General features: G+C 50.9%; 1 protein-coding gene across 1 annotated transcript in view; it reads right to left on the bottom strand.

Moving 5' to 3' along the window:
* WWC1 (WW and C2 domain containing 1) overlaps window positions 1-13,239 on the bottom strand; it is a 157,890-nt gene extending 144,651 nt beyond the window's left edge. Inside the window, exon 1 of the mRNA XM_061424279.1 lies at window positions 13,121-13,239. Coding sequence (XP_061280263.1) covers window positions 13,121-13,239 — 119 coding nt within the window. The remainder of the gene's footprint in view (window positions 1-13,120) is intronic.
* Between the last annotated feature and the right edge of the window lie 3,197 nt (window positions 13,240-16,436).

Raw genomic sequence — 16,436 nt, 5'->3', positions numbered from 1 at the left:
CAGCATATTAAAAAGCAGAGACATTACTTTGTCAACAAAGGTCCATCTAGTCAAGGCTATGGTTTTTCAGTGGTCATGTATGGATGGATGTGAGAGCTGGACTATAAAGAAAGCTGAGCACCAAAGAATTGATGCTATTGAACTGTGGTGTTGGAAAAGACTCTTGAGAGTTCCTTGGACTGCAAGGAGATCCAACCAGTCCATCCTAAAGGAGATCAGTCCTGGGTGTTCATTGAAAGGACTTATGTTGAAGCTGAAACCCAATACTTTGGCCACCTGATGCAAAGAGCTGACTCATCTGAAAAGACATTGATGCTGGGAAAGATTGAAGGCAGGAGGAGAAGGGGACAACAGAGGATGAGATGGTTGGATGGCATCACCGACTTGATGGACATGGGTTTGGGTGGACTCTGGGAGTTGGTGATGGACAGGGAGGCCTAGTGTGCTGTGGTTCATGGGGTCGCAAAGAGTTGGACACAACTGAGTGACTGATCTGAACTGACTGACAGGCCTGGTGACCAATAAGGAAGCTGAAGAAACACCCAGGGTCCTCCACTAGCAGCTGGCAAATATTTGTTTCATATCAGTAGTAGGAATAAACCATTCAGGCTGGTTTGAAATGTTTTGAGCTATTAAGATACCCCTCCCAGTCTTTGTTGACCAGGAAGATGTGTATATGCTTAAGTATGATCCGTTTTTTCCCAGAGAAATGAGAAATGGCTTATGTCCAAAAAAATTATGGTGCTCAAAATACATGAACTGAGCAGAAACTACCAAAGTATAGATAAAGCTAGCAAGGAGACCTTAATCACTGCACTTAGAACTATACGGACAGTGACCTTAAATTTGATTCTGACTAAGCCTACGAGGTAGGTTCTAATGTATTCCCATCTTGTCAATGAAGAAACTGAGCCTCAGGAGGCTTTAAGGGGCTTAACCAAGATTGGCCAACTAGCCAGTGAGAAGGGGGAGATGCACAGTCCAAGTCATGGTCAAGGGGAAGAGCCATGGACAAGGCCTCCCTCGAGGATTCTGTTGGGGGGTGGACTTTGCCTCTTCCCCGCCCCTGGACTTCCTAGACTTGGGATAGGAGAGCTGCTTGGCACAGGTACCCTGGCTCAGCAGGGAGGAACAGGGAAGACTGTTCCCTCTGCTCCTCTCTGTGACCATGGATACGTGACTCCACACATTCTCGGATAAAGAAAATGTCCTCCCTGGATCTGCTCAGCCCTCTTGCTTCCCTGTACTGTATTTCACAATGCAGGAGAAAACCCTACTGGACTGTGCCACCACTGAGGCTTCGGGTCAGCAAAAGAACCAGAACAAAACTGCTCGTAGCATCATAGGGATGCAGGTAAACAGGGCTTGCTCCTGAAGTCACTTCCTTTAGCCCACTTAGCATAAAAAGGAGGGCCAAGCTACCTCATCTGCCTTCTTCGGTTCCCTGTTCATGAAACACGGATTGAGATGGTGCTCCCCTACTCTCCCCACTTCCAGGTTACTGTTGAGGAGTCAATAAATCAACTGTTTGTGGTATGCAAAGCACAGATACAAACCAGCAGTATCGCCTATTGGAAACTCAAATTTCCGGGCCCCTCAGCAGCAGTAAAGAATCCGCCTGCAATGCAGAAGACGCAGGTTCGATCCCTGGGTCAGGAAGACTCTCGGAGAAGGAAATGGCAACCCACTCCAGTATTCTTGTCTGAGAAGTCCCATGGACAGAGGAGCCTGGCGGGATATAGTCCATGGGGTCGCAAAAGAGTCAAACACGACCTAGTGACTAAACAACTGACTCAAACTAGGGGCAGTGGTGGGAGCGTACAGGTGGGACTGGGGTTCACAGGTCCTCGAGGTGATTCTGATGCTTCCCCAAGTATGACGATCACTGCTGTAGAATGTAAGGACAGGATTTTTGTGGCTTGCTGCTGCTGCCGCTAAGTCTCTTCCATCATATTCGACTCTGTGCGACCCCATAGATGGCAGCCCACCAGGCTCCCCCGTGCCTGGGATTCTCAAGGCAAGAACACTGGAGCGGGTTGCCATTTCCTTCTCCAAGGCACGAAAGTGAAAAGTGAAAGGGAAGTCGCTCAGTCGTATCCGACTCTTAGCGACCCCACGGACTGCAGCCTACCAGGCTCCTCCATCCATGGGATTTTCCAGGCAAGAGTACTCACTGCTAAATCCCCAGTGCTGGAACAATGTCCAGCATATTTCAGATACTCTATCCATTTACAGGCGCTCCATAAATATTTTTTAACTGAGTCCAGATGAAACAGGAGAGAAAAAAAAAAAAACAAGGTTCAGAGAGCCTGGGATTTCTATTTGCACAGATTGATGACAGTTTCTCACTAATGTGTAGTAAATGTTATGAGCTGGACACGGTCTTGTGTTACCCTTGCATTCCTAGCACTTAGCCAGGTGACCAGCTCATCCTCATTGGCTCTGGGTAACACCCTATCTACGGAAGGTACAAAGGTCTCTCAGATCCAAATCTAAGCTCACACCACAACTACCAACTGGTGTCTAAGACACGGTCATCCCTCCATCTTCCTGAGATGGGTCAAACTGTAGCAAATACCAAGCCCCTGGTCATAATGTAATTTGCCTGTTTAACTGTTTGCCCATCTCCCTCACCCGAGGGTACACCCCATTGTAGCAGGGACTTTGCTCTGATCCTCAGCTAGGGCAACGGAGCCAGAAGCCCAGCAGGCACTCAATAAATACCTGCTGAATGAATGGCCAACCCCAGGCTGGGTGGGACAAGATAAATACCAATGCCCTTCTGTGCTACCTCCACGCTAAAATCAGCAGGTTCTCAAACGGCTCGTCAGCAGGGCACGGGGAAGCCCCAGTGAAGGACCAGGATATCAAAGCAGTTATCAACGAATTCCAGAGACGTGCCCCCACTTCCCACTCCAGTTCCCACAGCAGCCATTTTCACTCAGCCATGACCACTGCGATTCATTACCTTTGCCTCACACACCGCCCTGGTGCCAGCTCCCTGGCAAGAGTCACTTCACTCCAGAAATTCCAAAGAAGGGCTTGCCTCTGATAAGACCAGGGGGAAAAGAATTTATTGGTTTATTTATACAGTGAGTGCCCCAAGGTGGTTTGCAAACTCTGATGTCAACGTGGCTCAAGTGAACCCTGGTTCAGCAGGAAGAAACTTGACTTGGAAAGGAGGCGACAATGGTTCTTGTTCCTCTACCAAGGCAAAGAAGGGTAAACTCGCCTAACTAGTCCCAGCTCCCATGTGAAAATCGTGTGTAGCAGGCACTGGGTAAGATCCGCCTTTCCTCTCCCCACAACCCTCGGGGGGTTGGTAAGCCCTCCTTATGAACATGAAGTCGCTCAGTCGTGTCCGACTCTTTGCAACCCCATGGACTGTAGCCTACCAGGCTCCTCTGTCCATGGGATTTTCCAGGCAATAGTACTGGAGTGGATTGCCATTTCCTTCTCCAAGGGATCTTCCCAACCCAGCGATCGAACCCGGGTCTCCTGCATCGTAGACAGATGTGGGAGACCCGGATCTGTCTGAGCCACCAGGGAAGTCGTGCCCTCCTTACCTGTGCTTTAAACAATTGAGAAGGGCTTTGTTCAAGGTGACCTACTACCTGGAAATGACAAAGGCAGGACTTGACTTGATAGCCTCTGGAGATCCTTATGGAGACCTTTTCCACTGCAGGGAACTGTGTGATATATCAAACCAGCATTGGGCTGGAGCCACACAAACATTTTCCTCCATAGTGAACAAGGTATATATGCTAACAGGTGTGTTACCTCTGTAGTTAAAAAGCTCCCTTTCCTTTGCTCTCCTCCCCTCTTCCCTTCCTCTCTCCAAATGCACTGAGAAGGTTGCAGTGGTGCAAAGATTAAGGCTCTGTAATCAGACAGACCTAGATTCAGATTCCAACTCTCCCCCTTTCTACCCATGCAACCTTGAATTTGTCCCTTGGCCATTCTTAACCCCAGTTTCCCCATTAAGTCAGAAAAATACTATGCGCAAAAGACTGTGCTTGGCACATGCCAGGTACTAGATAAAGATGACTAAATATAACCATTATCATTGCGATCACCAGGGGCCGGTTATAATACAAATGCACGTGGAAGAAATTCCTGGACTACACAGTGCCACGCTCACAGAGCCCTAACTATCCAAGAAAAGCCACGACAGATGCAGGATCAGAAGGCTGTCCCAGGGTCATCTCATCCTAACAGCCACCTGATGCCTGGATCTTGACATTTTATCCTCCCTAGTCAGGCACCAGTCAGTGGATCCTAAGGGCAGCCCAGAGACAAACCGAAAAAGTAACTGCCACTGGGTGAGGAGGAAGCCAGCTTGGGGACAGCCGGGCTGCCATCAAACCGGGCCCGGCAACAGCAGGCAGCCGGCTGGGGAAAGTCAGCAGCTGCCGCTGGCCTGGTGTCTTGGCTGCCAGAGAGTGATGAATGGAGCAGGGGAAGAAAAAAAGCCAACAAAGGTGTCCCTAATCTTGATGCAGCTTCATTTTTTTTTTTTTTCCTGGCCGACCATTGAAGGAGAACTTAAGCCTTAGTCCTTTTTCTTTGGCAGACATTTGAAACTGAAAGATCCCGTTTCTTTGCAATGGTGAGATGTCATGGGTAGAAGCATGGAAGAAGCGATGGGGGCGGGGGTGGTGGTGCAGGGACGTAACCCACTGCACTGGTCCTTTTTTCCGCCCCCTCTCTGCTCTCTTCTCCACCCCCTCTCCCTGGTCCAGCATCTTTGTAGAATTTTCTATGTTCTTCCCACACAACAGTGAATGCCCCCCCACCCCCTCACCCGGCCCCGTTATTTTGGCAGGAGCTTTGCTGCTCAGGAGCCAGAGGCTTAATGGCCCGCTGGTGAAGGTTAAATAACAAAACGCCACTGTATCCAGTTTCTGAGTTTTCTCTTCTTTTATCTCAGTCTGAAACAGGGATCCAGAACAGCTGAGAAGCTTGTCAGCAGCAGCAACCAGAGCCTCTAGCTGTTCCACCGAAGGGTGTGCGGCTGGCGGGCTGGACCCTCTGTGCTGGGAGAGGCAGGGCATGTATTTTTTACCCGGACTCAGCCCCTATCCAGCCCTCTGCCCTGTCCAAGCGGAAGCACAAGGAGATGCTACCCAGGCCATTTCTCCAAGGGAAGGGGGCTTCTCTTATCCTGGGCCCCTCACTGAGCTGGGGGCAGATCGTCATCACCTGAAGGCAGACGTGGCTGGAGAGAGAGCTCCAGGTGCGCTCAGCATGGACAGGCGAGTGCTGTAAAGTTGGCACCCCTGCAGATGCTGCCAAAACTTGACCGAGGGTTCTGCAGCAGCAGGCCGGCCGCCTTCCAGCTCCCACTGATTCTAGCCTCGTCTCTCCTGTGCACCTGAGCTTGGCGTTCCAACCTTCCCAGTAACTAAGGCAACCGGACTCTCTTCTCTTCAAAAGGGCCCTGTTGCAAGGCTCCCCGGGCTCCCAGGGGAGTGGGGAATCAGGTCAGTTTGTTGAGGCCAAAAGCGGGAGGGGCAATAACAGGAAGGAGCTGCCTTAGTGGTTACTAAGCCCCTGGCTGTTGGGAGCATTTACCCAAGCAATTTGGGAATGGCTTTGAACTCTCCACACACTGCATCCTTCAGAGTTTCCCTGCCTCTGTCTCTGTTCTCTCCCTCCCTCCCAGAGCTCTGGTTGGCTGGCGGATCCCAGAGGGTAGCCTTTGTGCCCTCTGGTCTCCCAAGCCACCATGTGGATTTCACTGGCTTTTCTGATCAAGCCTCCTTGCCAGCATCTTTCCCTGAGATCCACAGCAGGCTGGCCTCATTTTAAGAGTGAATGGTAACTTTCCAGGCCAGTTTGTAGACAGGGCATCTGGAGTCCTAAAATGGCTACAATGAGGAGGGCATGGCAACCCCTCCAGCATTCCTGCCTGGAAAAATCCCCATGGACAGAGGAGCCTGGTGGGCTACAGCCCATGGGGTGTCAAAGAGTCGGACATGACTGAGCGACTAAGCACAGCACAATCCGGGTTTGGATTCAGTTGAACCACCTGGGCTCCAGTCCTGGGCGCATCACCTCGTGGTGGTGACCTTGAGCAAATATAAATTCATGACCTTTCTAAGTCTCTGTTTCCTCATCTGAGGATGGAGTAACACTATTTACCCTATATGGCTGGCAAAAGGATTAAGTGAGATCATAATATAAAACACTTTATGTGCAGCCCAGAGTACATATTAACATTTATTACTATTCATTTGTGGGTTCCAAAGCCTCTTACTTCTTCCTGTTAGCTAGATTAGTGCCTTTTAACCTTATTTCTTTCTTAATGAATGACATAAGATACTCCCGTGCACTGCAGATGCCCACGAGACGTGTAGATCATAAATTCAGGCCTTGGAAGGAGAAGAAAGGCCCTCTCATAATTGTAAAGGCCCAAACTAAAGGTATTAGTGGATCATTAAGATCAGAAGCATGGAGAATAGAGGCTTTGGGTAAATTCCCTGGCAGGCTGGTTATAATTCCTGCTAAGAAAGCATGTCAGAATGTAAATTGGTGGAAAGTGACATTAGTCTGACAATAACCTTAAATCGATTGAAACTGATTATAAAAATAGTAGTGCACTTGCAATTGCTGTACTTTGCTTGACACATAACACATTCCTATGACGCGACTCACACATGGTTGTGACGCTATGAAAGAAACTTGCTGGCCATCAGCACAGCCAAAAAGGATTACAGAGGATAAACCACAAGCATAAAATACTCTCAAATTATTACAGTGGATGAGAAGAAACTGGGTCTGATTTTCAAGGAAAAGTTTACATATGAGAAAGAAGAAAGGAGACCTTTCCCTGGTAGCTCAGCTGGTAAAGAATCCGCCTGCAACGCAGGAGACCTTGGTTCAATTCCTGGGTCAGGAAGATCCCCTGGAAAAGGGGTACGTTACCTACTCCAGTCTTCTTGGGCTTCCCTTGTGGCTCAGCTGGTAAAGAATCCTCCTGCAATGCGGGAGACCTGGGTTCGATCCCTGGGTTGGAAAGATCCCCTGGAGAAGGGAAAGGCTACCCACTCCAGTATTCTGGCCTGGAGAATTCCATGGACTGTATAGTCCATGGGGTCACAAAGAGTCGGATACGACTTAGCGACTTTCACTTTTCACCAGAGACTCAGGTTGACATTTGCTGTGTGACCTGGGGCAAGACATAGGTTTCCGTTTCATCAAGTGAAATGAGAGGGTTAGACAAGACCAGAAAGGTCCAAAGCAGTTGCAAACTGCTACAGAGCTGGAGGCTATTGATATTTCTCCCGGCAATCTTGATTCCAGGTTGTGCTTCATCCAGCCCAGCGTTTTGCATGATGTATTCTGCCTGTAAGTTAAATAAGCAAGATAACAATATACAGCCTTGATGTACTCCTTTCCCGATTTGGAACCTCAGATATACAGATGACACCATCCTTAAGGCAGAAAACAAAGAGGAACTAAAGAGTCTCTGGATGAAAGTAAAAGAGGAGAGTGAAAAAGTTGGCTTAAAACTCAACATTCAGAAAACTAAGATCATGGCACCTAGTCCCATCACTTCATATCAAATAGATGGGGAAACAATGGAAACAGTGAGAGACTTTATTTTGGGGGGCTCCAAAATCACTGCAGATGGTGACTGCAGCCATGAAATTAAATGACGCTTACTCCTTGGAAGAAAAGCTATGACCAACCTAGACAGCATTTTAAAAAGTAGAGACATCACTTTACCAACAAAGGTCCATCTAGTCAAAGCTATGGTTTTTCCAGTGGTCATGTATGGATGTGAGAGTTGGACTATAAAGAAAGCTGAGCACCGAAGAATTGATGCTTTTGAACTGTTGGTGTTGGAGAAGACTCTTGAGAGTCCCTTGGACTGCAAAGAGATCAAACCAGTCCATCTTAAAGGAGATCAGTCCTGGGTGTTCATTGGAAGGACTGATGTTGACGCTGAAACTCCAATACTTTGGCCACCTGATGCGACAAGCTGACTCATTTGAAAAGACCCTGATGCTGGGAAAGATTGAAGGTAGGAGGAGGGGACAACAGAGGATGAGATAATTGGATGGCATCACCAAATCGATGGACATGGGTTTGGGTGGACTCCAGGAGTTGGTAATGGACAGGGAAGCCTGGCGTGCTGCGGTTCACGGAGTCGCAAAGAGTCAGACACGACTGAGTGACTGAACTGAACTGAACAGAACTGGATGGAGACTTGGTCTCCATTTGACTTAAGTATTTTCTAGGTCAAAGTGTAGTCGCTTAGTCGGTCCGATCTTTGTGACCTCATTGACTGGGCTCCTCTGTCCATGGGGTTTCCCAGGCAAGAATACTGGAGTGGGTTGCCTTTCCCTTCTTCAAGGGATCTTCTCTACCCTGGAAGATCCTGCACTGCAGGCAGATTCTTTACTGACCTCCTTGTAAAAGCTACAAGATTTGACATTCCCAAGTGTCTACTGTTATATGAGGCTCTATGATAGTTTCCCTGCCCAATTTAACTTATTTCATGCTCAAAATGCCTCTTGACAGCTGATGTATATCATCCCATCCTAAAGAAGACAAAACTGAGGCTGAGAGAGAATACATAACTTGCCAAGGTCACTCAGGTAATAAGCAGCAGATCAAAGATGTCAGGATTCAAAGGCTCTTTTCATTTTCTTTTGTTTTTTATCTATTTGTTTATTTTTGTCCTGCCATGTGGCTTGTGGGACCTTAGTTTCCCAACCAGGGATTGAACCCACAACCCCTGCAGTGGATGTGCAGAATCTTAACCACTGGACCACCAGGGAAGTCCCCTCTTCCCATTTTCTACACTGCTCTCTGAATAACTGTGGCCTGGCCACACCAGAATGGCAGCAGGTAAGTGAAATCATGCCTGTCCGGGCTCCATTCCCCAAGGCTGAATTCCTTAGGCAGTAGAGCAGAGGTTTTTGATTCTGCAAGGGATTCCAGGCAGCTGAGTGGTCAGGAATGTGGGTTCTGAGTCGACACGCCTGGCAATCACATCTCAGCTCCTCAGAAGCTGAGTGGTTTTCTCCGAACTTAGGCCCCCTAAGCCTCGAGGTTTCTCAGGTAGATAATCTACTCCCAGGGTTGTTAGGGGGATTAAAAGAAATCCTCCATGTAAAGTGCTCAGCAGACTGCCTGAATACAGTCAGTTCTCAATCATTATGTCTCAGCTAAACAGGAGCGCATACAGGTAGTCATGAGCAGTTTCTAAGCTAATCCATGGTAGGGGTTATGAATCTGGGGTCGGTGAACCCCCTGAGAAATGATGTGCCAAAAGCCCTGTTCATGCTTTTCTTCGAGAAACGTCCTTAACCTCTGTTGGAAGCTTCTAAGGGTCTGTGACCAGAAGGAGATTAAGATCTTTTGCCTGCTGTAAAGCCCAACATCTTACACTATGGATTGTTCCTGTAATAACAGGGTTGGCAAAAATTCCTCTTCATATCATGAGAGAAGTTGCTGGGTTCTCTCAACAAGGACTGCTAGCCACGTGGGCCTCCAGCACTGATCACACAGACACAGAAACTGTTCCCACAGAGCTCCCAGGTGAAGAAAGTCTGAACACAGTCCCCCTCCCTTCCCCCCACACACCAAGGAGCAGGAATTAGGCTTCAGGAACCTTCTCTGGCAGGGCCAGTTCCAACAATCCATTCTTCCTCAGAGAACAATCAGTGCATTTGTTGTTGCATACCACTAAGTTAAATACACCCAGAGTGCTGGCCCTTGGCTAGAAGCTTCCAGAAGAATTCGGGGTTATTCTGCTGAAGGGGTACTGCTCCATGGCCAGATGGACAGCACCTGATTCCCCACAGACCTGGCACCTTCTAAGACCAGCCCGACCTCAGGAGGAGCCCGCGGAGCTTGGCGGAGCCTTTGGCCCAGTCGGCAGGGCCCCGAGCTGCCCACTGGCCCTTCTCTGGTTGTTGGGACAACCGTCCTCAGGAATTTCGGCCTCCCAGTCTTCCCCTGGGTGAGAAGGGGAGAGAGTTGGCAAGGCTGGCTGCCTGGCTGCTCTTCCAACCCCCTGGTGAAAGGGGAAGCTGAAAACTGGATTCCCTACCCCCAGCAGCCTCCATGGCGGACACACACAAAACAGCTCAGGCCCGGAGGGAAGAATGTGCCAAGACATTCTGCAGGGTTGGTAACCCGAGATGCTATTTTGTTCTCGGTGGCTAAGAAATCACTTTTCTAACTGAAGGACCATTTGACTTACTTCTTTTAAATTCAGGGGAATGGGCAGGCATATCTCCTTGATTCAGATAAGAAAAAAAAAAAAGACAAATGCGTGCACACACAGACATACAAACACACACACCCAGCAGAATCTTTTTTCTTTTATGTGATATTTTGTTTCATAGCATTAACCAGCTGCAGAGATGTAACCACCCTGGCAGAATTCCGCCCCCCGCCCAACCACCAACAAACCCCACCACCCCAAAGAAGTCTGGCTCTTTTTCAGCTTTGCTCAATTTTTTCCTCCTCCTTACAGCTCCCTCACCTTCCTGCCTACCGCCCTCCTCCCAATTCTGCCATGGAATCACGGGGGATAAGGTGAGGCCAAAGCCGAGTCCATGAGATCATATTTGAGAACTGGCAGGGGGCCTCAGAGACCATCTCATCAACTTTCATCTCTCACCAAAGGAGCACTTGCACCTCAGAGAGGTAAGGAGATTTGCCTGGGGCCACACAGATAGAGTGAGAAGGCTGAACTCTCTTCTGGGGTGTGCGGGAGGGAATTCCAGGGAGGCAGAGGTGGACGCCCTCTGTTCAGCTGTTTCCCCAAAGTTGGCTCACTGCAAGAGTGAGCTCAGAAACCCTCAGCATCCTAAGATCAGGGGCCCCACCCCAAGCTGGTGCAGGTGGGCTGACCGGAGATACAAAGGCACAGAGTAAAACCAGTGAACAGCAAGGCGGAGAAAGTGAGCAGTTCCTTAAGCGCCAGTTGTGTTTTTAATTCCTCTCCATTGCTTGCCAATCTGCCTAAAAACACAGGCTGCAGAGGCCTGTTGCTGGGGCCGTGGACTTCAAATAGAAAGGCACTTTTTTTCCCCCTTCCACTGTACTTTTTAAAGGTTCCTTTCTCTTTGGAGCCATAGATATTGCTAGTTTCCCATTTGCAAAAGTGGCTAAAAAGAATTCAGATTGGGTTGATTCAATGTCAAGTATTAAGTCAGCAATAACACAGGTGATATAGCAAAAAAGGTGGTCTACATAATACTGAAATTTGGGAAATCATGCCATAGCCAGGTCAGTTTTCCATGGAAGCTATACTGCGTGCCCTCTTCCAAGGGTAAAGAATGACTGCTGCTTAAGCAGCTTTCTGCAGCTGTGTTAGCCTCTCGGTGCCCCAGAGAAGTTCCCAGATTCAGGACCTGGGGTGAGTTAGCAATGCCCTCGACATTCAACTGCTGACAGCATACTGGACTCTGTAGCTGCTGGGATCTAAAATGCAGGAGGGCACACAAACTTGAACTTGTGTCTGTCTTAGGTGAGGACAAGAGACTGTGGAGGCTAGAACTTCAGAGCTGGCAGAGAATTTGGCAAAAGGCAGAGTGGTGAGACGATCAAAACCCCCAAGCACATCCCACCTCCGGATCTCAAAGTTTGTCTCATGTTTGAAAATGGGAGCTGGGCCCTGATCTTCTATATCCCTTCCACTTTCAAGAGTTCCACTATTACCCTTTCCCTTCCAAGCAAATCATTTGTCTGACAAACAGGCAAACTGAGGCTCAGAGGTTAAAGCAGCTTGCCCGTGGGACACTGAGCTCTTCAGCATTAAAAATGTCTTTCAGATTAAATTGATGAGATATTCAGCATAGTACTGAACTCAGAGACGACACCCAGTCCATGTGGAATGGATGAACCAAAGTGCTCACAGAAACTATGAGCAATCTCAGCTCACATTTTCTTTCTTGCTTTTTCTTTTTCTCAACTCTCATCTTGATTACACACCCCATCCTAGACTTCTGGAACCTCCATTCCCACCCCACAAGATGAAGCAGCCAAACAATTCAGCTTCATTGTTTTACAAGCACCTGACACCTAAGGTCACAATTACCAGGTGAAAACTCCGCATTCCTGGGACACTGACCACAGAGATGACAGCGAAGGACAACCAGCAGTCCCAGAGGGTGGTCCTTCCCCCTCCCCCACCCCCAGGATATTCATGGAGAGAGGGTGCTGTGTGCAAAAAAAAATGCCAAGCAGCCAAAACCAGGAGAAAGTCTGGATGCTTAAGAGCCACACCAGCCATCTCACACTCCACCTGCCTCAGCAAAAAAAAAAAAAAAAATCCGGTGCTCCAACCGGCGTGGTGCCCACCAAGGTCAGGACGCGCTGGTGCAGGATTGAGGAACCCCCATCCCCAGAGGAGAGGAAGGCGGGGAGGAGAAGAGGCGATGGGCAGGGCTTTGCGGCGGCCTCTCACCTCTATCTACATCCTAACAGCTTCCAAGTTGCCGTGAGATTCCTGGAGAACCAGTCTCCCCGATCAGCCCTCCCCCGCTCCTTCCTCTCCTTCCCACTGTCGGCCTCCCGGCCCCCAGAATGCCGCTGCGCCCGTCTCTCCGAGCCTGGGAGGCACCTGTCAAAATTCACACTCTGGTCTGCCTTTCCCGGGACGCAGTGTCCTTCCTCCAGCAGCCTCCCGCTGAGTCCTGGGTGCCTACCACCCCCTCCAAACCAGAAGCTTTCCTATCCCCCCTTCCCCGCCCCCCACCCCGTGCTGGGGAAAGCCTCCCCGGGAAGCCCCAGCATCACTCGGCTAGATCGCTCCCCCAGCCCCCGCCCGACCTAACTAAGGGGGAGGTGGGGGGGCGGGAGGCGGGGCTAGAGCTTAAGGTCAAAACTCCCGGCAGGTGCCGGCGGGGGGCTGAGTTCCCCTCAGAGGATGACGCGGGGTGAGGAGGTAGCCTGGGACAACTCACCGGCCGACCCCTCCTCCCAGCTGCCCACCCAGCAGGAGCCGGCGGTCCGGAAGGGCACGGGGGGTGGGGGGGGGGGGCACACTGAAGACAGCGCAAGAGGCCCGCAGAGCTCCCCGGGGTCCCCGCCCCGTCCCGGCTGGTGGCCCCTGGGGCAGGAGCGGGATGCGGGGGGGCACACGGAATCCTACCTGTCCCGCGGGTCGATCCAGCTGGTGGTGCGGCTCGTGTGGTCTATGTAGTAGACCTTGCCGTCGAAGTCGCGCGCCTCCTCCCAGCCCTCCGGCAGGGGCAGCTCCGGCCGGGGCATCTTCTCGAGCGCGGCCCGCGCTCCCCCATGCAGCTCCCGGCCGCCACGGGGGCCCCCCGGCTCAGCGGCTCCGGCCGGTTCCTGTCGGCTCGGGCGGCCGCCGAGGCACCATGGTCGGGGTGGTGGGGAGGGAAGGTGGCGCCCGCGGACTGGGGGCCCCTAGTGAGGGCCGGCTGGGGTGGCGGCGCTGTCCATGCGGCCCTGCGGCCCCGGCCCGGCCCCTCCCGCTTCTCCCGCCGCCGGCCTCTCACGCTGCCATGTGCGCCCGCAGCGGCGCGGTGCGGGCCTGGGTGCGCGCCCGGCCGGCGGGGCAGAGCGAGCCGAGCGCAGCTGCCGCCTGTCCTCCTCCGCTGCGCGAGGCGCCCTGCAGCCTCCACGCCGCCGCCGCCGCCTCTAGCTCCCCCAAGCCGAGTGCTGTCCCCGCTCTCCCTCCGCCGTTCAGCGCTCGCTTGGTTTGCGACTCCTGCCTGCGCCAGGTGCGGCTCGGGCCGTGCAGGTAACCGCGCTGCCCCGGAAACTGGAGGCGGAGCGCCGGGCGCCAGGGTTCCCGCGTCCCCTCCCCGCGCCCAGCGCCGCGAGGGCGGGTCCTAGGGCCCGAGACGCGCCCCCTCGTGGGACAGTCCCAACGGCCGGCCGCCCCTTCGCGGCTCCTGCCGGGAGGAATGGGAGCCCGCCCTTCACCTGGGTCCCGGACCCAGGCTGGAGCTCCGGGAGGCGCTAGCAAGCCCCGCTCTGCCTCGGCTTCCCGGCGCTCCGGGCTGTCTCCACCCCGAGTGGCCGGGCTCTTGGCACAGGTGTCCCCAATCTTGTAACTCCCGGCTTCTCTCCTGTAGAATCAGGAGTCAGGCAAGAAGTGGTTAAATGGAAACATTCTTGCAAATCGGGGAACATAAGTTTTCCAGGATCTCTGATCCCTTCCCCCAACACACACACCATCTGTCTCCCTCTTATTCTATTCTTTCCGCGCGTTGTTTCACCCATCCCCCCACCCCTCGTACTTGCAAGTGTAGCTGGCTCTTCCCTGGGTCCCTAAAATGAAGAGTGCTAGGCATCTCCTCCCCCCAATCCCCAAGGACCTCCAGTGGGTGTCGGGGAGGCCCTTTGTAATAGTAATGGTGGTGTTGTTCATTAAACTGAATACGTAACCTGTTCCAAGCAGCTTCACCTGCCCTCTTCGAGATATTAACTGATCTGTCATGGCTTTGGGGGGATAGGGGTTATGGAAAAGAAGGAAGCAAACAAAGCAAAATTCCATGTTGGAAAAAATGAGAACTTTTAAAAATCAATATTTCTTGAGAAATGAAAAATTTGTGATTATTTAATTACAGTTAAGAATCAGCTGTCTGTGTCTCCTGAATGTCTCTAAATTTTTTTTTTTTTTTTTTTGCCCTAGATGTATAGCAGGGAGCTGGACTGGAGGGATGAAGCCCAGCCTACTGTATCCTTTGGGTCCCGCAGCCTCCCAGAGGAGCCAGTGTCCTGGGCCAGGGTGTGCTGAGCATAGGGGAGAATCCCATGTTTCTGGTCTCCTCTGCTCTTGGTACAGAAGACCTGTGGTGGCAGCTCCTCACCTCCACATGCCTTCTGCTAAGCCAGTTACTTCCCTAAGGCCAGGCCCATGGGCTCAGTATTTGACCTTTCCCTCCCTCCCTCATTCCATAGATGCCATGCACAAAAGTCCAGAAACACAGACCTCAGGCTGGCCTCAGAATACCTAGAAGTAGGAGTTCACCCTCCTACTTCTTATGGGGAGTTTCCCACAGCTCTCTACAACTCACTCAACTTCACTGGGTGTAAAATACTCCCATTAATGATGAGGGCAATGCGTACATGCCACTGGGTGCAAAATACTCCCGTTAGTGATGTGGGCAATGTGTGCATGCACTCATGAGGTCGCTCAGTTGTGTCCAACTCTTTGCAACCCCATGGACTGTAGCCTACCAGGCTCCTCCGTCCATGGAATTTTCCAGGCAAGAGAACTGGAGTAGGTTGCCATTTCCTTCTCCAGCGGATCTTCCCGACCCAAGGATGGAACTCAGGTCTCCCTCATTACAGGCAGACTCTTTACCATCTGAGCCACCAGGGAAGCCCTGATGAGGGCAATGAAAAGTGAAAGTGAAGTCACTCAGTTGTGTCCAACTCTTTACGACCCCATGTACTGTAGCCTACCAGGCTCCTCAGTCCATGGGATTTTCCAGGCATGAATACTGGAGTGGGTTGCCATTTCCTTCTCCAGCGGATCTTTCCAACCCAGGGATCGAACCCAGGTCTCCTGCATTTTAGGCAGATGCTTTACTGTCTGAGCTACCAGGGAAGCTACTGATGAGGGCAATAGCTCAGAATTAAAGCCAACATGGTGCTAGCTGCTTCATAAGCATGATCTCACATAAGCTCATACCACCACTCTGGAATAAGGAATGCTACTTATTATACCCATTTCACTGATGAGAAAACCGATGCTCCAAGATGCTATATTGTTGACCAGGGATACAAAGCTAATAAGTGAACCTAGGTCTGACTTCAGTACACATGCTCTCCACCATTAACCTATTCTTTCTTTCTGTTTAATTACTCTGAAACTCCTGAACCTACCCAGGGTCTAGATCTGGAATATTACGGATGCTGATGACTGCTTGTCTCTTTGGATGCTTGCTTCGTCATTATTTGGCTGAGAAGCTAAAGCTCTGGAATCAGTCTGTTTGGGTCTTAAACCCTCCCTCTTTTCTAACTGTGGGACCTTGAGTAACTTGATCAAATTTTCAGTCTTAGGTCTGAAAGACACCATAATCATATAGACTCTGTAGGGCTTGTTGTAAGGGCTACAGATGAGAAATGTAGGGGGCTTGACATTTCACAGTACACCGTCATCGCAGGTGCCAAACGCAGAACACCATGCCCTCATGTGAAACGGAAGTATTTTTTGTGCCAAACACAAGCCCATGTCCTTTCCTGTCCTGAAAATTGTGTGTGGGGTTTTTTTTGTGTGTGTGTGTGACAATCTTCCTCATTGCTGCTTTCATTTTCTGTCTTGTTTTACAACCAAGACTTCCCACTGGCTGATGCTGGTAATGAAGGGAAAACCCCTTTTAGACCTCCAAATCCAACTTTCTTGCCCACACCCTGGACTTTCCACATGACTTGCCCCTGCAGGTCTTTTGACCTGAGCTGGAAAGTAGGAAATCGAGACCAGAGCAGGA

This window comes from Bos javanicus, chromosome 7, assembly GCF_032452875.1.
Source record: "Bos javanicus breed banteng chromosome 7, ARS-OSU_banteng_1.0, whole genome shotgun sequence".
Lineage (NCBI taxonomy): Eukaryota > Metazoa > Chordata > Mammalia > Artiodactyla > Bovidae > Bos > Bos javanicus.
This window is presented reverse-complemented; position numbering and strand designations above follow the sequence as displayed.